Source organism: Cibotium barometz, chromosome 25, assembly GCF_041138505.1.
Source record: "Cibotium barometz isolate CiBa-2024 chromosome 25, ASM4113850v1, whole genome shotgun sequence".
NCBI classification, from domain to species: domain Eukaryota; kingdom Viridiplantae; phylum Streptophyta; class Polypodiopsida; order Cyatheales; family Cibotiaceae; genus Cibotium; species Cibotium barometz.
Window position 1 is genome coordinate 46,076,958 of NC_141070.1, and position 21,087 is coordinate 46,098,044.

Genomic DNA, 21,087 nt, shown 5'->3' on the forward strand with positions numbered 1-21,087 from the left:
CAATCGACCAAACATTAACTTGGCCAACTCTATTTGTTCAAGAGATCAATTAAAAACATCAAGTGCAAAAACAATACCAAACTTGCACTCTTTAGTGCTCTACACTAGAAAGTAAAAATAAGCAAGTGTAGGGAAAGACTATGATCCACCATGGTTTTTTTTTTTTGGGGGGGGGGGGGGGGGGGGGGGGGGGGGGTTTGAATACTTTTTAAGAAAAAAGGAGAACGAAAGTGTCAAGATACGTAAGATATGTAGGCATAAAGAGAAAGATAGAGAGTGTTAATCCTACTGCTTTTATTTAACCAATTAAAGATTTTCTTAGTTTTTTGGGTCGTTAATCCTTTTCTCTCCATTTAAGGCCTACCCATGACAGCACACAAGAAACCTTCCCTAAACTTACAATCTAAAAATTACCTAGCCATCTTGACTTTCTCCTTTAAAAATTGTTCGATGTGCTCTTTCTTCCAATTATCAATCCTGCAAAAACGCCCAAAATGAGCCTAGCCATTGCCATTTTAGAACATATAAAAAGACAACAAAACAATGCTTGTTTCACCTAGACTACATTTTTCAAATACAAACTTCAAAGCTTTAAGTCAACTCACTCTCTCCCTCTCTAGGGAACCTCTAGAAGGAGTTTACTGAATCTAAGGCCTCCATTACAGAGTACGCAAGGGGAAATATCAACACATGCAACCCTGGCCTTAGAGATAAAGGAGCTCAAAGATGCCAGTGTCAAACTTCAAAAAGACCTAGAACAAGCCACGACAGAAAATGCAAGCCTCAAGATAGCAACCACTCAATGGGTAAAAGGTGATAAGGACATAACAATAGCAAGCTCCAAATGGGTGAAAGTGGTATGTAAACAATGCCCAAATGTAGACCAAAATACCATCATGCAAACAACATTGGAAGAGGAGAAACGCCGACAATCTCGTGAATTGAATATACGAGTGATTTGGGCTTCCCACAGAAGCTTCCCCCAAAGTAGACTGGAGAACAACTATGTAGACAGATGGGCGTGGATGGCATGCCATTCATTGATGTGTGTCAAGCAAGGAAAGACAACCATGGAGAGGGCCAAACGAATTGCATTGAAAGGCACCAAGATCTACATAGGGGATAAGCTCACCCCTTAGCAAGTGGAGAAAAGGAAGGTTGGCATGATAAGGTTCACGAGACACGCAAAGCAAGGAAATGGGCTGTCCTATCGTGATGGTTGGATCATCATAATAGAGACACACCTCGCATAACAAGATGGATTCTATGAGGCCAAGGATATTTTTCACCTAGCCGCATGGAATTGCAATGGGACTTTATGTTGGAGAATGCATAGGCGGAAGCATTAACAGAACAACAAGGAGAGAGCAAAGGAGATGGAGAGAGTTGGACAAGATCACCTTTTATAATAGCAACAAGCTTTACAATGGCAATAGCCAACAGAAGTATTGAACAATGTGCAAAGGAATGGATGGTGAAGTGAGCAATGAGGAGCTGCCTTATATAGTAGAGAAGTGAACCTGGCCGACTGTATCTAAAAACAAGCCGACAGCCCACGCCTTACTACACAAGGGAAAAATACATAAAATACCCAATAAATAGGGTAGCCTCATAACACAGAGATGCACAAATTCTAACACCCCCTCTGCAGCTCTATAGCGTGCAAGAGTCTAAAGAAGATAAGTTGATGAAGATGCAACCATGGACCCTCCAACACCGCGAATACTGGATTCACCTCGGAGAGATCACCCGCCAAAATGTTTCCTCGAAACAAAATGCCACCACAAACAACAAGGAACTTTGCTTGGCTACGAATTCCTACACAAGTGTGCAGTGAACTCCAAGAATAGATGATGAGCTGCTGGACACACCGCGCCCATAATCCCCAACAGTGGACGGAAAACACATCATGTCCCAAAAGCCTCAAACAATGAACTCGGAACAGGTCCAATTCATAATCTCTACTACACAAAAGATAACCATGTCCTACCAGATGTCTAATGCTTGGAACTCCAAATCACAGTTCCCATGCACCAATAAGTGGAGGTGCACTCAACCCTCTCTCCTGTCCACAAGCCTCCTCTGGCTGGAAGCACATGGGGGGAGCTGCATGTATACTAGAGAAGTACACCATCTGGGTCCTCCTGAGCCGAAAGCGTCCTAGGAGCCCTAGAAGTGGTACTAGAATCTATATCATTGTCATGTGTCGTGTCTTTGCCCTTTTTCTAAGATGAAGACTTACCCTTGGTCTTGTCCTTCTTGAACAAACAATCCTTGGACAGATGTTCTCTCTTCCCACAAGAGAAGCAACGACTCCGATTTTTCTTTTGAACTGAAGTAAGTACCTAATCAAAACTGTTAAGAGACACCTTTATCTTACCCTGAGAAACGAGGACGGACTATTCCTCCAAGAGCAGGGAGCTAAGATCATCAAAATCCAACTGAGTGGATGTGACCTGGCACCTCAAAGATCGAGAAATCTTTCATAGTCCGAGGGAAGCTTGGTGAGGATAAGTGCAGCCAGTTTAGCAGAGGACAAAGCAGCACCCATTGCCTAACTGGTCAGGGATAACCTTGGCCTTCACGAGGAATGATTGCATGGAACTGCCTCTAGGAAATAACAAACCGTAGAGTTGCCCTTGCAAGGTAACTGCCCTCGTCGACAAATCTCGAGCAAAGAGATCCTCCAATTTAGACCATACTTGATGAGCACCAGTGAGAGTTTGCATGGCCGATGAGACCACCTCTGTGATGGTCCGCACAAGCATTGAATGCGCCTTCGAATCCAGATTCTCCCAATCTTGTAATTCTGCAAGGAATGCATCGTCTTGATCCTGAGTCCAATGCCTAGAGTTCTGAGGACGCTTAGGCTTCTTCTCACTGCCCTGAACAATATACCACAAACCCTTGTGGATGAACCAGATCCACATTCGCAGCTTCCAATGGGCATAGTTAGGTCCTTTCAAACTTGTCATCCTTGTTCGTACTAAGGGGGGAGCCATATCCACAGCAACAAAGAACACAAATCTCAGCTCTCCAAGAAAACTCCTCTCAAGTGCTGTCCAACGAGGCGAGGCACCAGAACAATCAGCCCCCTCTCAAACTTGAGAGAGAGAGGCTGGACAGCAACAAAATAATCCAAGAACCACCGAGAACCTCCTACCAAAAGGGCAGGGTCTCATGGAGGAAGGGAAAAAAGTAGTGCCACTTGTCTGGCAACACCATATGCAAGAAACTCACTAATCAACTGATGCTGGAGCAGAAAACGCAGCCAAAAAAACTTCACAGCTTGCCTCTGTAGAAGAAAACGCAACCAAGAAGGCTGGCCAACACCAAACAGATAGCTGGCTGGACCAGAAAACGCAGCAAGGTGATAAAACGGAGCCACTGTTTGATGATGATCTGCAGCCAGGAGAAGTAATGGAAGCAAACACACAGCACAGTAGAGGAAGACGGCGAGCAAATTGCAGAATGATGGAGCAGCCTGAACCTAAGCAAGTGATACCATGTTGGATAATGCACAGGCGGAAGCATAAACAAAACAACAAAGAGAGAGCAAAGGAGATGGAGAGAGTTGGAAAAGATCACCTTTAATAATAGCAACAAACTTTACAATGGCAATAGCCAGCAGAGGTGTTGAACAATGTGCAAGGGAATGGATGGTGAAGTGAGCAATGAGGAGCTGCCTTATATAGGAGAGAAGTGAACCTGGCCGACTGCATCTAGAAACAGGCCGACTACTCACGACTTGCTACACAAGGGAAAAATACATAAAATACGCAATAAATAGGGTAACCTCATAACACAAAGATGCACAAATTCTAACACTTTATGGTCCGATCCAGGTGGTTCGCCAAGACTTGCAACACACATGGAAAGCATTTTTAATGCAAAAACTCATCAAAGCCCCAAAAAAGGGCTACTCATGGCATCAAGATATGTATGAGAGTTAATATATCGAGGGCAGACATGCACCACTGGGATTTTTTATTTTGATTTTTTTTTTTTGGGGGGGGGGGGGGGGGGGAGTGTTAAGGTCCCACCTACGCAAAGTTCCACCATAGAAGTCTGCCTATGCAGGATTTTTGTTGCAGGATGGACAGTCGCCATATGCCCCTTTATTTGCAGATATTGTGGAGTTCCCACAAGGGTGGCTCTAGCACTGTGGATTACTTGATGGGGTCTCATGCTCTTATGTGACATATCTGGACTTCACCATCCCATCACACCCATTATGGCGGATCACACATACCTAGAATTCACCATATCTTGCTCCCCCTTGCCCACAAACCCCAAATCCCCCACATCGACCTTCACCCGCCTTCACTTTCACCACGACCTTGACTCAGTCTATTGTGATCACTTATACCACTTCACAGCCGACCACACATGAAATGCAGCGAGATTTTTGCCTCACCCATCTCAGATGAAGCGTGCGCAAATTGAAATTATACCAACTCTTTCTGAGTGCAAATACCACAGACGCAGGGCCCTTTTTGAGGGAACGGAAGACACCCAAACCCATCACTGACCCTGTCATATTGAGACCTACTATGACATCCTGAATCAGCCCCCCTTTGATTTATCCTGCATCCCCGGCCCTACCTCCGCCAACCTTTTCACCACTACCAATGTTACCAAAGCACTATTGAAGCTGCACAATTGTAGCACAATGGTAGAGCCAAAGATCGCAAGGACCTCTGCACCAGGCACTTCGCACATGGTGTTGGGGTAAAGGCATTATGCCCACGCTTGTAGTGTGTACAAGCCCATAAGTTATAGTACATAGTACACTTAGTACTTTTAATGTACTAAGTGCACTATGTGTACTAGAGCAAATATACATGTGTGATAGGGGAGTCACACACTCATACACTTGCTGAGTTGACTTATCCCCACAACTCTCTCTCTCTCTGTCTCTCACATGAAACCCTAATTCTTCTCCCATCAACTGGTATCAGAGCCACGGTTGTGTGGTGTGCGGAGTCATCTTCATTGCGAAGAAGAAGCTCGGCTATGGAGCCTTGAGCTTGGCACGAGCAGAGGAGCTTTCTGGTGCTCAGCAAGGAGCACGTGCGCTGCAAGTTTCCTGTGCGTGTGAGCATTGGAGACAGCGCTGGACTTTAAGCAGCGTGAGCAAAGCACAAGGCGTTGGGCGTCAGACGTCAGACTCCTGGCCACAAGGCGTAGCAACGCACACCACAGGGCGGCAGTCGTCGCAGGCAGGTGGGCGGAAAGAGGAGGAGGCGGGCAGCCATTTCTGCGTTGAATCAATCGCAAGCAAACGTGGGCGACGTGCGGGAAAGGCTTCGTTTCCATCGTCGCCGACTCGATAGCGTAACTCGCCTTACACCGACTAGATAGAGTAACTCGCCTTACGCGGGCTACAAGGTACACGCAAAGTGAAGTAAAGCAGGGTAGTTACGAGGGGAACACTGTTACAAGCTACGCTGCGTTTGTCGTCGCTCTGCAAGCGCTGCAGTGCAGGCTATTATTCCGCCATCTCTGTCACGGCTTCTGCTCACGCTTCCATACGTCATCGGCGAAAACTCACACAACGCCTCCATCTCTGCCTCAACCTGTGCTTGAGAGTTAAGCTCTCGCCTGTAGGCATGCGCATCTTCCTGCAACCCTTTGTTGCTGACCTGAGTCGAGTCAGACTTCTGCAGCACGCCTGAAGAGCCCTCCATCTGCACAATTTTTCAGCAGCATCAATACAGCAGCAGCGAATTCAACGAGTGGCCTGCGTGCTTTCCAGTGTAGATAGACTGATTAGGTGCCTCAGCACTGATTGGCGGCAAAGCCCACACGAGCAGCTGCGGAGTTAAAAGAGACACAGTAGCCCTGCTGCTGCATATTGCCGATGATCGCGAAGTCCGAATTCGTACCAGCGAAGCCCAGGCAGAACGTGCCACCGGCCATGTGTAAGTCCACCGTGGGAACGTCCACCCACTGCATCCCGCCCAGCGCATAGCACGTGTCAAAGAGCGAGAAGCTACCTGCCAGCGGGAGATTGGAGGCGCCCGCCGCAAACGCATCCCGCAACGCCGCATACGTCGGCGCAACCAGGCGAGTAATGGACGTGCCCGAATCTAATATCACACCCCCGTTCCCGCTCGACTACAGTGTGAAATAGGACGGAGAGATCCTTAGCCGGGTGCCGCCCACGCTGATTCCTTGCAGCTTGACGTAGTAGCTTGATTGGAGCAGCCATCAAAGCTCCAAGGATCACCTCCAAGAATCTGATAAGGCAATGCAAGCATCTCGCTTCTAGCAGCATCTCGTATGAGTCATCAAATACGACTCCTCCCTTTCTGCAACATTAATCAGAAATTTCAGAGGTACATGCTTCAATTTTTTTTGGGATTTGCAATTGAGCAGGTACAATTATCAATTGAGTAGGTACAGGTGCCAAATTGCTCAAATTTTGAGCAAAATTGGCAAAATTGGGTGACATTGGTCACATTCAAGATCAATTTGCAGGAAATTGGATGTCAAAATTTGGGGCTTTTGATGTAATTTCATACATGCTGTATGATGTGAGCAATCTCACATTCAAGCCTAAATTGCAGGAAATTGTAGTGCAGATCAAAGGGCTTTTGTGCCGATTTGGTTGATTTGCATGCAGGCACTGGCATTTGATGCTTTGGGCAATGTGTTGATGCCTGTCAAGCACTCAATGTGCCTGTAAATCAAGGGGTTTTTATGTATTGGATGTATATGTGGCCAGGGGCAAGCATTGTGAAGACTCTCGATGCCTTCATGTGCGTTAATGTACCATGTATGATCAGAAATTGATCTTAAATCAAGGGGCTTTTCAAGATTTTATGCTTGTTGAGCTTGGCAAAGCAGCAGGCAAGACTTTTATGCCTTGAATCCTCAGAAATCCACTTGCAGTCAAGGGGCTTTTGCCCAATTTCTGTTCGGGACTGTTGTATGCAGTGGTGAGGATTGTAAAAGTCTGATTTTCACTCATTTGGACAGCCAGGAGAGCATTTATTGCTGCTGTACTTGCTGGTACAGATTTGGTACAACTTTGTGCAAGTTTTGGCATGGCTGTACATTGATGAGTGAGGAAAAGGTTCATTTTCAGCTGCTGTACTTGCCGGTACAGATTTGGTACATCATTGGTGAGCACTTAGTACTGCTGTACAGTACTTTGGAAGGGCAATTGAGCACATTTAAGGTGCTGTCCTAAATCTGCAGCAACCAGATTTTGGTGATTTTATCACATACAGTGGGAGTAGAGTTGCATTTGTGCTTCCACAGTGGGAGATAAACTTGGGGAGAACAACTGTGAGCACTTTGTGTGCTTTGGTGCAGTGTTTGCACATCTTGCAGGGAGTCAGGCATTGACAAAGGTTGCATATTGCTATGGCAACCACAGGTGAGAGCTCTTCATTGCTTCACATCAAGAAGCTTGAAGGCTCACATAATTATGACATTTGGCAAACCCAGTGCTATAATGTGTTGCTCCAGAAGAAGTAGCACAAGCCCATCAAAGAAAGGGGTGTAATGCCCGCTTCTCTTACTGCTGAAGAATGGGAAGATATGGATGAGCTGGCAAGATCTACTATCATGTTGTCTGTGTCAGACTCTTTACTTTTCAGCATTCGTGAAGAGAAGACAGCTTGGGGAATGTGGCAAAGATTGCAGGACTTGTATGCCCAGCAAAGTGTCTCAAGCAAAGTGTATTGGTTGAAGAAACTCATAGGTCTTCAAATGAAGGAAGGGGCGTCTATGACAGCCCATCTAAATGAGTTTAATGGTGTGGTCAGCCAGGTCATCAATCAAAAGTTGGCAATGGACGATGAGTTCAAAGCCACCTTTCTCTTATGCACTTTGCCAGAGAGTTGGGCCACATTCAGGACAGCCACTAGCAATTCGAATGCTATGCTGTCATATGCAGATGTTGAGGGTGCTCTTCTTCAAGAAGAGATGAACAGGAAGAACAATTCCGTTGGAAAGTCCAATGCAATGAATGCACGTGGGAGATCCCAGCAAAGGGAAAAAAGCCAAGAACGGGGAAGGAGCAAGTCCCGCTCCAAAAAGGACTTGGAATGCCATTATTGTGGCAAGAAGGGACATATCAAAAAGCAATGCTACAAATGGAAGAATGATCAAAAGGAAAAGGGCAAAGGAAAGGACAAAGACAAAGATGAAGCCAAAGATGCAAAACCAAAGGGCAAAAGTGGAGTCAAGATTGAAGAAGTCAATGTGTCACATGCAGGTGATAGTGAGGATGAAGTCCTATTCACGTCTTCACTTGATGCCCATTCACTTCTTGCAGGAGATGGTCATGGTATGCACTCATGGATCATTGATTCAGGTGCCTCCTTTCATGTCACAGGTTGCAGAGACTTGTTTGTTAGGTATACTGCTGGCAATGAAGGAGTAGTTTATTTGGGTGACAACCATGCATGCAAGATTCTTGGCAGAGGTGATGTGAGGCTTGTGTTTTCAGATGGCTCACAGCTTATGCTCCATGATGTCAGGCATGTGCCTCAAATCAAGAAGAACCTGCTTTCTACTGGACAGCTTGATGATGCTGATTATGTTACCACATTTGGTCGTGGAAAGTGGAAGATTAGTAAGGGCTCACTGGTTGTTGCCAGAGGCTCTAAGGTGGACACTCTTTACTTCATGCATGCAAGTGTTTGTCACCATGCTAATGTAAATGCAACCGAGCTGCCGGAAATCTCTATGTGGCATAGCCGGTTGGGACACATGAGTGTCAAAGGAATGGAGCAATTGTCTCGTTTTGGTTACTTGCCTTCTCTAAAGTTTTCAAGTTTTCAGTTTTGTGAGCATTGTATATATGGCAGGCAACTCCAGTGCCCCCACAAGAAAGCTCTTGGACAGAAAGATGCTCAGTTAGAGCTTGTGCGTGTCTTTTATTGATGATGCCACACGCAAGGTGTGGGCTTATCCTCTTCGTTTGACGAGTGATACATTCTCAGTGTTTGAGAAGTTTGTTGCTCTTGTTGAGAATCAAACTGGCAAAACACTAAAGGCTTTGCGTTCCGACAATGGTGGAGAGTATATGTCCAAACAGTTTCAGGACTTTTGTGATGCTAAAGGCATCAAGAGGGAGCTCTCTACTCCTTATGATCCTCCACAAAACGGGACAACAGAGAGGATGAACAGGACCATTCAGGAGAAGGTCCGTTCTATGTGTCATATGCTGCATTACCTCATGGTTTTTGGGCTGAAGCTGTTATGACAGCCGTTCATCTTATAAACAGGTCACCTAACACGAGGCTTGGTAGGAAAGTGCCAGAGGAAGTATGGACAGGGAAGCCTCCGTCCTACAAGCACTTGAGAGTGTTTGGTTGCGTTGCGTACGTGCACATACGCAGGGAAATGCGCACCAAACTTGATCCTAAGTCTCACAAATGCATATTCCTAGGATATGGTGACAGAGGTGAAATGGGGTATAGACTTTGGGATCCAGTGAATAGAAAGATTATACGCAGCAATGATGTCATTTTTTATGAAACATGCATGTATAAGGAGCCTGCAAGGCAACAGGAGCCTGGCAGAGTCATCTTTGATGATGATGGACATCATGGACAACAACCAAGGGCTGTAAATCAGCCATTACAGCATCAAAACCAGCCCTTAAATGGTGCTGAAAATGGTCCAAATGGACAGCCAGAGATGGCAGAAGATATCCCTATGGATATCCCACAGTTAGAGGAGATACCGGGCATGATCTTTCAACCTTATGGCATGGAACAGGAGCCACCAATAGGTGATATGCAGGCTGGACAGCAACCTGCAAATGATGGTCATTGGGTACGGAGGTCCACAAGACCCTCTAGAGCCCCTGACAGGTTTGTTCCAGGGGTTGACTACTTGATGCTCACTGACTGTGGGGAGCCCTCATGTTATAAGGAGGCTTTACAGAGGGCAGACAAGGCTCTTTGGGAGCGTGCTATGAAGTCAGAGATGGATTCTCTGCACAAAAATGGAACATGGAAATTGGTGCATTTGCCTTCAGGCAAGAAGGTTTTGCCATGCAAGTGGGTTTACAAGCTCAAAGTTGCACCTGATGCAAAGCCAAGATACAAAGCCAAGTTAGTGGCTAAGGGCTTCAAGCAGGAACATGGTGTGGACTTTGATGAGATCTTCTCTCCAGTGGTCAAAATGACCACACTTAGAGCTGTATTAGCTTTGGTTGCTCATGATGATCTGGATTTGATTCAGATGGATGTGAAGACTGCTTTTCTTCACGGTGATCTCCATGAGGAGATATATATGCAACAGCCAGAGGGTTATGCAGTTAATGGAAAGGAGAAGCTTGTATGCAAGCTAAAAAAGAGTCTTTATGGGCTCAAACAGGCACCAAGGGAATGGTATCATAAATTTGATACATTCATGAAATCCCAGGATTTCAGAAGAAGTGACATAGATCATTGCTTATACACCAAGAAAGCTTTGGATGGCAGTCTATTGATCCTCATCTTGTATGTTGATGATATGTTGATTGCCGGGAAATCTCGTAAAGAGATGGATGCCTTGAAGAAGAGGCTGCATCAGACCTTTGATATGAAGGATTTGGGTGATGCAAATCACATTTTGGGTATGCGGATACTTCGGGACAGAAATCAGCATGTGTTGTATTTGTCTCAGAAGGAATACATTGGCAAAGTCTTGCAGAGGTTCAATATGGATGGGGGGAAGAAGACTAGTACTCCTTTGCCTCCATATGTGAAACTCAATGCTATGGACAGCCCCCAGTCGGATAGTGACAGGGCTGATATGGCCAAGATTCCGTATGCTTCAGCTTGTGGCAGTCTCATGTATGCCATGGTTGCTACCAGGCCTGACATTGCATTTGCAGTGGGAGTGGTTTCTAGATACATGGCCAAACCTGGCAAGAAGCATTGGGAAGCAGTGAAAGGTGTCATGAGATACCTGAAGGGCACACAGGATATGTGCATTTGTTTTGGCAAACAGGATGCATTAGTGCATGGTTACACGGATTCAGATTATGCCGGTCATCCAGATAACCGGAAGTCTACTACCGGTTATGTTTTTACATTCACACGAGGTGCTGTGTCATGGATATCCAAGATGCAGAAGTGCACTGCCTTATCTACTACAGAGGCCGAGTATATTGCAGCCACAGAGGCTTGCAAGGAGGCATTATGGCTATCTCGGTTAGTGGTTGATTTGGGTTATAGAGGGGATATTCCATTGTTGCATTGTGACAGTCAAAGTGGTTGATTTGGGTTATAGAGGGGATATTCCATTGTTGCATTGTGACAGTCAAAGTGCCATCCAGTTGGCAAAGAACCCTGTCTTTCATGCAAAGACGAAGCATGTGGATGTGAAGTATCACTTCATCAGAGAGGTGATAGAGAACAAGCAAATTCAGCTTGTTAAGATTCATACGGATGACAACCCGGCTGATCTGTTGACAAAGAGTTTGCCTCTAGAGCGGTTTGCTCATTGCAGACACTTGATGGGCATTGGATGAGGCCAGTTTCAGCCTTGATATGGCCTTGTATATTATCATGTACATGCTGATTTTTCTTTTCCTTCATTTAAGGGCACTTTGCCTTTAAGTGGGAGGTTGTTGGGGTAAAGGCATTATGCCCACCCTTGTAGTGTGTACAAGCCCATAAGTTATAGTACATAGTACACTTAGTACTTTTAATGTACTAAGTGCACTATGTGTACTAGAGCAAATATACATGTGTGATAGGGGAGTCACACACTCATACACTTGATGAGTTGACTTATCCCCACAACTCTCTCTCTCTCTCCCTTCTTCTTCTCTCTGTGTGTTTGTCTCTCACATGAAACCCTAATTCTTCTCCCATCACATGGATCCACCATCATGAGCCTATCCTTCTCAATACCTTCAATAGGGCTTTGTGTGAAGGCCTTCCCCCCTCCTGGACCACAAACACCATTGTCCCTATCCATAAGGCAGGAGACCCTACGGACCCCAATAACTACTGGACTATCATGATTGGCCACACCTTGGCCAAGATCTATGGGGCTGTATTGGAGGCAGAGATTGGTACTGTAGCACAGAGGCAAACACAGAGAACACCAGGCAGGATTTAGGAGGAACTATTCAACATTGGATCATATCTTTACCCTTAGGGCCATCACTGAGGAGGCTAGGGCACACCGACAATTTCCGCAAGGCTTTTGACTTGGTCCCTAGGTAACGACTTCTTGGGCAATGACAAGAGCTCCACTTTCCACCTGAGATGATCTAGGGAGCGACGGCATCATATGAGTTCGTGATAGGCAGGGTTTGTGCACCTGAGGGCCTATCCGGAGAGATCCATAGCACTATTGAGTTTAAACTGGGCTGCCTACTCCCTCCTCCAGTCTTTGGGCTATACAATGATACCCATTCTCCTATATGGATACCCATTCTCCTATATGCAGATAACATGTCCTCATTTCGGACTCACCTGAGGGATTGCAGCAACACTTGGATGCATCGTAGGCGTTTTGTGATGAGAGGGACCTCACAGTAAATCTTGGGAAGACCAAGATTATACTTTTTAAGACCTCCTATCCATTCGCAGCCAAATACTACCCTCGCTCATTTGGAGAGTTTTTAGCCCACTTCCGGGAACCTCGTATCAAATGCTGGTCATTTGATACTTTGCTCCGCCTGGCAATGATGTATGGGGCGTCTTTTTGGGGGCCAGACTCAGAGAGGACTGGTGGAAAGTGGAGAGACTGCAGGTTATTGTCATGTGCATGCATACACGGTCCAAGTGTGCATACAGACAGCCAAGAGGGCTAAGATCCAGTTGGCCGGGTTTATGAAGACTTATGGTGTTAAATATTAATAGTGATTGGAAGAGGCTTTGGGACGGTTTTCGGCCTAGAAAGATTACCCTCTTTCTTTGGCTGATGGCACACAGGAGCTTGGCAGTCGGCACTTGGTTGGCAGTTGGAGGCCACCCCCAGGAGTCTCAGCGACACTGTCTTTGGGATATGCCCGAAGGCTCAGTAGGTTTGGCGGCAGATTCTCCGCATCTTCCCTATGGACAAGGCATCGACCCGGATCATTACATGGGGCACTGTCGCTTGGGCCACAGAGGCTGAGGTGGTCAGGGTTTACGAGGAGGATGGGGGAGGGCTAGCCTTCACGTCTCTCACCACCGCATTTCGACAGTACCAGTCACAGCCCCACCTACAGATCACTGGTGACCAGGCTCATGCCAACGATGGGAGTTTTGCACTAGCATCGCAGCCTGGCACATATGGCGAGCTAGATGCAACAAAGCCATTGAGGGTACCCACACTCCGCCACAGTTGAGTCTATCAGAAGCATTTGGCTCGATATCATACATACCCTCCACAGCCACTGGGGAAAGTTCTAGGGAGGCTCTTACCGCATGAGGAAGCAGGAAGCGACAGGAAGCTTTCTTGAGGCTCTGTTCGCCTGTGGCCCTTTTCTCACTAATAGAGGTGGTGACCCCACTTGGCACTACAGACCACCTGTGTGGTTGTGTGTATACATATATATATATGTTGTATGTATATCTACACATGCAAGAATGAATGTATCTATAAGTATCTATCTACACATGAATGTAAGTATGTATAAGAATGAATGTATAAATAGTATGTTCCATTGTCTCAAGAGATTCACCCAGAAACTTTTTCCTTCACAAGCTTCATGATGGCTCCTTTAGGAGACACGGGAGACGAGGAGTATGTTTTGGCTAGCACAGTGAGGGGAGGGAAGACCAAAACACGGCTAATCATGAAAGGTAGTACTGCTGAGGTTGACGGTACTCCTGCAACATCTCAGTCACCATCTTTAAGGACTAAAGAAGCTGACAATAGTGGAAAGGGCACCAGCGCCCGAGACCAGGCACCATTATGTGGGACGATGTTGTGACGCACACACTAATTAGGGTCTATGAAGAGCAATGGGCACACATCAAGAAGGGCAACCTTCGCACAAAGGATTGGGAAGACCTCACCTTCGCTCTTAATAGCGAGATCAATGGCTCTCACAATCCGAAACAAGCAAGAAATTGGATTGACACCTTGAAAAAGGTGTATAAGAAAGAGTTGAAGAAAGTAAGCTTGACAGGAGCAACTCCAAGCACTTGGCCTTTTTTTTCTGTTTTGGATGGGATGTGGGGCAAAACCCCAAAGTGCATGGGGCTTATGGGGACACTAGATAGTGATGGTAAAAGGCCATCTGAATTTGAGAGGTTCAAGTCATTTCAAACCACGGGTGGTGGTGAACAAGTGCCAAAAATAGGTGCCACATGTGCCACAGGTGCTCAAAGTAATGCCACAACAGATCCCATTGACCTTGACGGAGTGGTGGGCAAAAAAGTAAAGTCTTCAAAGCGCTCTTCCCTTGAGAGATGGATTGAGGGAGATGGATTGAGAGATGGATTGAGGGAGATGTCTGGTGCTATGAGCGAGCTTGAGGAGATAAAAATCTCTACTATGAGGGAATTGGAGCAAAGCAAGAATGCTTTAGAGAAAGAGCTTGCAAAAATCAAGGAGGAGGAGACGAAGTGACAACAGATGTTTCTTGCGATGCAATTCGAGATAACAAAGCTACTTGCAAAGTGCCAGGATTGGTGATTTGTTTTGTGTGTTTAAAGTCCTTTTTTTCCATGTGGTGCGCTCGTGCATGCAGTACATGTCTTGTGTTTTGTAACACACAAGTATAACAAGAAGTAATTGGTGTGTTTTTGTATAACAGACTTCGCGGTTTCATCACTTCGCTCGAGAGGCTAGAAGCAAACTTTTATGTAAGTGTTAAATCTTTTTGTAATATGCCATTCTTTTTCTCATGCATGTCATTAAAGTCTTTTAATTGTCGTCGTGATGCGTTAAGTGAAAATACATATACGTGCATGTAGTTTGGACGTGTTGCATGCTATGTACTTTTTGAAGATGGTGCAATTGAATGTACGAAGGCATGTACGTCAAGACCGCATAACACTTACGGGGCATTGAATGATAAGCGAAGCTTCTACATGGTCCTATGCGCTTTTCTTTTCCTGTGCAAAGCAGTCCTTCAAGCCTTGGAACCCATTGCATGGAGATCCACTCCACACTTACGGTGGTGCTTTCCAAGGCAAACGATTTTTTGGTGTTCAATACATCGCGGTCTATGGTCAGAAGCATGCCTTGAGAACCAACATAGGTATCACATGGTGTATAAGATGTCGTATGAGTCATTTCATGTGTTGTTGGCAGTGGTTGAGCCACTCTTGCCGTCCTTTGGAGGTGATGTCTTTGTCAGAGCACCTATATTGTCAGAGTTAGCTCTAGTGTGTGTACTATGGCGACTCGCAAAGGTCACTTGTCGAAGACTATAGCGATACCATATGGTGTGGGTGAATCCACAATTCGTAAATATACAAGTATTATTTGTCGCATTTTATGCCATCCAACAATGTTTCAATTCTACCAAATTAGTGTTCTCACTAGCAAAAGGTTGGCGTGGATTATGGCCGAGTATAGCACTCTCACAAGCTTACCACAAGTTGCAGGGACTGTTGATGGTACACACATAAAACTGCAAAGAAAGCCAGCCAAACAGTATTTCCCAGCACATCGACATGGGTTTCCAAGCATATTGCTACAAGGTATTGTAGATTCACGAACGCTTTTTTGTAGTGTAGTTTGTAAGGCACCAGGTAGTGTTCATGACTACTCTCACTTAAAGGAGATCTCTATAAGGAATTGAAGCGAGGAGAGGTTCTTTCCACACCCACAATAAATCTTCGAGGTGACCTTTCCTAATCGCCGACTCAACTTATAAAGGGACCACATTCATTGTGAAGCCCTTCTGAGTGAAGGTGGGTCGACATTTACGTGACAAGCAAGCTTTTGACAAGCAATTGTCAAAAGAAAGAATCAAGGTCGAGAATGCATTCGGTCTCTTGAAGAATAGGTGGCGAGTTCTTCAGGAGGTGAATGTTAATCTCGTGTTCGCTCCAACTCTCGTAGGAGCAAGTTGTGTCTTGCATAACTTTGTGCGATTAAGAGGGGAGGCTGAACCGCAAGAATAGTGTGATCCACATCCAAATGGGGCAGAGCCTCTACGTGATCATGGAGGTAGTGCGGAACAGCATGAGCTAGCATTGAGAATTAGGGCAACTTTTTTTTGCCACTTACAATGCTATCCGTGGGAAGATTTTGTTGACTCAAAAAGCATCATTGTAGGCATCCTAGTTGCCCATCAAGGAGTCTTGGGAGAACTTTGGAATTTCCTTGATTGTTGATGGGTGGACAGATGTTCACAAACGTTCCATGCAAGGTGTTCTTGCGTATAGTAGAGGGAAATGCTACTTTGTGACCTCACTGGACCATTCCGAGATAGGGAAATCAACACAAAGACTTTTCAAGCTCTGGGATGAAGCAGTTCAAAAAGTCAAGTTCTTCAAATAATTGGGAATGGTGAAAGTGCTAATAGAGCTGCAAGCCGCAGGTTGTCAAATCTTCTTCACACCATGCATGGCTCACTGTCTTAATAATCTGTTGAAAGACATTGGAAAGCTTCACTGGGTTGCTCCATTGATTGAGAGTACGAAGGACATTGTGACCCTCATCACTAGTCACAACTATATTCAAGTTGTCTTTCGTAGGTTCTCTCAAAAGGACCTGTTGAGTATTCAAAACCAAGTTTGCTTACAATTTCTTAATGATGCAACGCTTACATGAGGTGAAGCATGCACTCATGCAGTTGGTGGTTTCCAAAGAGTAGAGAACATGTAGCTTGAGTGGCACAGCTACAAGTATACTAGTGTACATTAAATGCCTTGATGGCGCATCCATTTGTATCAATGTGGCTATAACAAACCCAATAGTTTTCATAATGAGGATAGCCAATGGAGACGATCCTTGCCTTGGAAAAATCTATGAAGGGATGGACAAAATGGTGGAGAAAGTTATGGAGCTAGAAAAGGTTGAGGAGAGAAAGGAGACTTTACACAAGCTGGCTACCTCTCGATGGCACAGTTATTACAGTCCTTTACAAGCAGCTGCGTTTATGGTAGATCCGAATTTCAGCACACGCAACAATACAAGGACAAAGAGGTAGCAAATGGATAGGAAGAAGTAATCCAACAGCTCATTTTAGATCCGCAGAAGCACAGACTTGTGAAGGAACAGATTTCAGCCTACAAGAGGAAGGAGGCCCGAGGGTCTATTGGCAACGAGGATGCTCAGTCCAATAGGTTTTTGCGTTCATCAGTGGCATGGTAGGAGGACTATGGGTCTAGAGTCCGCGAGTTGCAGGACTTTGCAATACAACTCCTCAACCATGGATCATCGGTTGAGCGCCTTTCGAGCTCCTATGGTAACATAACACGAGTCAAAAGGAATCACTTGGGAGTACAAAAAGCAGTTGCTCTTGTCGAAGTGAATGTTCATTTGAGGTTGCAGACGATGACATCTAGAGGGTTCAAGCTGAAAAATCTAGCAACAATGCTTATTCAGTAGTCTCAAAATCACTAGAGCTCAATGGATATGTCTCCATCTCATCTTGTGTCTCTTCGCAACCTATAAAAGGTTCTATTCTCTAGTAATTTGTACACCATTGGCTTGCTGCTATGTTGTATTCTCGTTGATTTTCATATGTTTTGTTAGCAATGATATGTATCATCTATCCTATGGAAAACTGCCCCGAGTACACGTGGCGTTTTTATCCGTTCACGTTTTCAAAATTTTCCGTTGCGTACTGTTTTCATAACCTGTCGTTTCGTTCACGTTGTCATAACTATGTCCTCAAGACCATGTTCCAGTCCCGTAATGAAGCACGAATCATGTACTTGATCATCTTACCAAGGTAACAAACCTAAAAGAACAGCTGTTGAATATAGATAAGGTAGTTGATAACAGAAAGTTGGAACTTGGTCACCACCATTCTGAACTCCTAACCTGAGTCCTGTCAGAGTTTCCATACTTCTTTGAGACTCTCTATGAGAGGAGGAGGCAATCCTATATCCTTTGAGGAGTTGGTTGGATTATTTCTCCATAAGGAGCAGACAGGGAAGAACACATCAGGGGTGATGCAAGTAGAGGAGACCAAGCCTACTTCTCTAGGGACAAAGGCAAAGTGGACTCCTCACAGGGTGACACCAAGAAGAAGAAAGAAAAGTGTCATTACTACCACAAGCGAAGGCACTACATCGAAGAGTGTCAAAAGAGGCTTGCAAAGCTGAAAGCTGATGACAACTCTACAAACTCCGCTTCTTCTACCTCCAACGACAAGACACAGCAGCCAGAAGAAAAAGTAAACCTAGTCCAAGATGACTGGGCTTTCTAGCTACATTACCACTATGGGAGGAATGTTAGATATTAATAGTGATTAATGTGGGAATAAACAAGTGCTAGGCGGTTGTGTAAACTAGCACTGCATGTAGGCTTTAAATAAAGTGGTTCCAATGTGTGAACAATCGCTAGTATGTATAGGCTATGTGGTGGCAACATCATAGTGATTCCAATGTGTGAACAATCGTTAGTATGTGTAGGCTATGTGGTGGCAACATCATAGTGACAAAAAAACGCGTTTCGTCATCACAAAACCCTGAAACACAAACCCTCCGAAACGTTTTTAAAAACCTTGCGAAACCTTTCTCAAAAATGGTGTTTCGCCCAATTTTAAAAACTTGAAAAAAAACGTGTGCAAACCTTAGGATTCCACTTTTTTTTTAACATTTCTTTCTTTCTCTGCGCGCACGTGTTTGCAGCACGTGGTTTTTTTTTCCCTCTTCTTCTTCTCCTCGCGATCTCCTCCCACGTCTACCTTCTTCACTCCTCCTTTCTTTACTTTTTCTTCTTCTTGTTCCTCTCCTCCTCCTGCTCCTCCTCCTCCTCCTCGTTCCAATTTCTCACTCTCCCTTGCCTCAATTCCTCCAATCTCACCCAAATTCCCCCAAATTTTCCAAATTTCTTGCAATTTGTTCTTAATTCTCTAGTTTTTCCCCTAATTTTTCCAATTTCATGCTGAATTTCCCAAAAATTTCCCAATTCCCCCAATCGCCCTTCTTTTTGGATGTTTTTTTATTTTCTTCACTAATTTCCCCTAATTTCTCAAGCTCTCATAGAATGCCTCCAAGAAATCCGAACAATGGTAAATGTCTTTTGTCTTTGAAAACCCTAGGTGCCAAATCCTAGGTGCCTTGTGTTTGGATACTACATAGTACTAACTAGTCTCTTGAATTTTGATGTTTTCTTAAACATATAAAAATTACGTAATATCTAATTTTCAAAATGCATCGGTTTTTAAATTTTAGACCGAAACGTTTCGAATTGAAACCTCAAAAACCTCGAAACGTTTCTTGTCACTATGGGCAGCATATGCTTTAGAATATGTAAAGGGGTCTCTCCTATAAAAAGGACCTATGTCTAATGAATTTATGCTTTCCACTACTCTTGTACTCCCTCAATCCCTTTGTTGTTGGCTGATTATTTTGTTGGCCATCATCTCTCTCTCTTCTCCCCACTAGATGTGTGTTTGCACTATAGGCATCTTGCCAACATTATGGAGCAAGTTGGCAACATATATAAAAATATGGGAATTGTCCTTTGGCCGACTGCTGGTCGCCAGCTTCTTGGGCATACTTTGGGCCTATAAAAGGCTAGGACATTAGTCATTCTCAGTATCTCCCCGCAAGGTGAGGTAGGTCATAGTTTAGGCTTTTGTTATCCATTTGGGAAGGCCAAAGGCCACAAATTGTACTCTATGAATATACTGAATATACAACCATTTCTCTCTCTCTATTCTCTGTCTATGTTGATTGTTCTTGCATCAATTGTTCATATGCGGTGCTTAGGGCTGAAAGAAGACTACCTAGAGCTTCCGCATGTTACAGTGATATCGAAGCATCAAGCTCAGCTATGCTAAGTGCTGTTGGTGTCCGAGAGGAAGTGCACAAGTCCAAGGAGAGAAAACGCAGCATGTGTCAAGACCCCCAAAAGCTAGTTGGTGTCATGCAAACCCAAGGGGAGGATTTCAATGAGAGTTTGTAGCCAATTGGGGCTGCCTCATAAGCTTTTATGGAGCACTCCTAGGGATGAATTTCATCCAAGGGGTGGAGCCAAAGGTGCCAGGATTAGTTTTCAAGAAGAAGGATTCATGTTTGTGTTCAAGGAGAGGGCAAGAAAGCAAGGGGACAAAGTGGAACAGATGCACACATCTCTACATCAGACTTGGAGTGGATTCAGAGACCTAAGGCAGGTTTTCAGTGAAAAGGTTGCCAGGAAGGGAAGGATGACAGGTATGGGAGACCATATGTGGAGACAGGAGATGATGACAATAATCCAAGGTCAGAAGTTAGAAGCTCGTCATCAAGTTTCATAGGAGAAGATGTCACGTGCATGCACATGGACATGCCTAATCCAAAGGCTAATCTTAATAGGCAGCAGATAAACATCTAGATTAGGGCTCTAGCATGGGTCCACGTGTGCCCAGAAGACAGCCAGGAGGGCTTATAGATCCAATCGGCCAAGTTTATGAAGAGGTTGGCAGCATATATAAAAATATGGGAATTGTCATCTCGCCGACTGCTGGTCAGCTTCTTGGGCACACTTTGGGCCTACAAAAGGCTAGGCCATAAGTCAATTCTTAGTATCTCCCCCCCAAAGTGGGGTAGATCATAGTTTAGGCTTTTGTTGTCCTTTTGGGAAGACCAAAGGCCACAAAATATGTACCTTTTTGTACTCTATGAATATACTGAATATACAGCCATCTATCTCTCTATTCTCTGTCTATGTTGATTGTTCTTGCACCAAGTGTTCCTACGCAGTGCTTAAGGCTGAAAGAAGACTACCCAAAGCTTCTGCATGTTACAGTTATGATGCTCTCACACATGATCATGAGTAAGCCATCAGTGCCACTTGCCATAGTATTGACCGAGTTCAAATTAGCTCCTCTCGTCATAGATGCCTTGTTCCGGGCTGTCAGATACATACAGCACATCACAACACTACATAGAGATTGGCTCCCACGATTGGCCCTGGAGTCCTCTAGACAGCTAGCTCAGGAGGGTCATAACAGTTGTTGGAATGCACGCGAGTCAAGTGACTTTGGGATAGACCGCCTCCCCCTCTTTGAGTACA

The 21,087-nt window shown here is 44.9% G+C and overlaps 1 protein-coding gene and 1 pseudogene across 1 annotated transcript in view; one reads left to right on the forward strand and one right to left on the reverse strand.

Moving 5' to 3' along the window:
- Positions 1–276: 276 nt before the first annotated feature.
- LOC147624630 (selenoprotein family protein) overlaps positions 277–21,087 on the reverse strand; it is a 52,274-nt gene continuing 31,463 nt past the window's right edge. The window contains exon 4 of the mRNA XM_086820001.1: positions 277–477. Within this exon, the coding sequence (XP_086676127.1) occupies positions 411–477 (67 nt within the window). The 3' untranslated portion in view covers positions 277–410. The remainder of the gene's footprint in view (positions 478–21,087) is intronic.
- LOC147624631 (uncharacterized) lies at positions 13,870–14,725 on the forward strand (annotated as a pseudogene).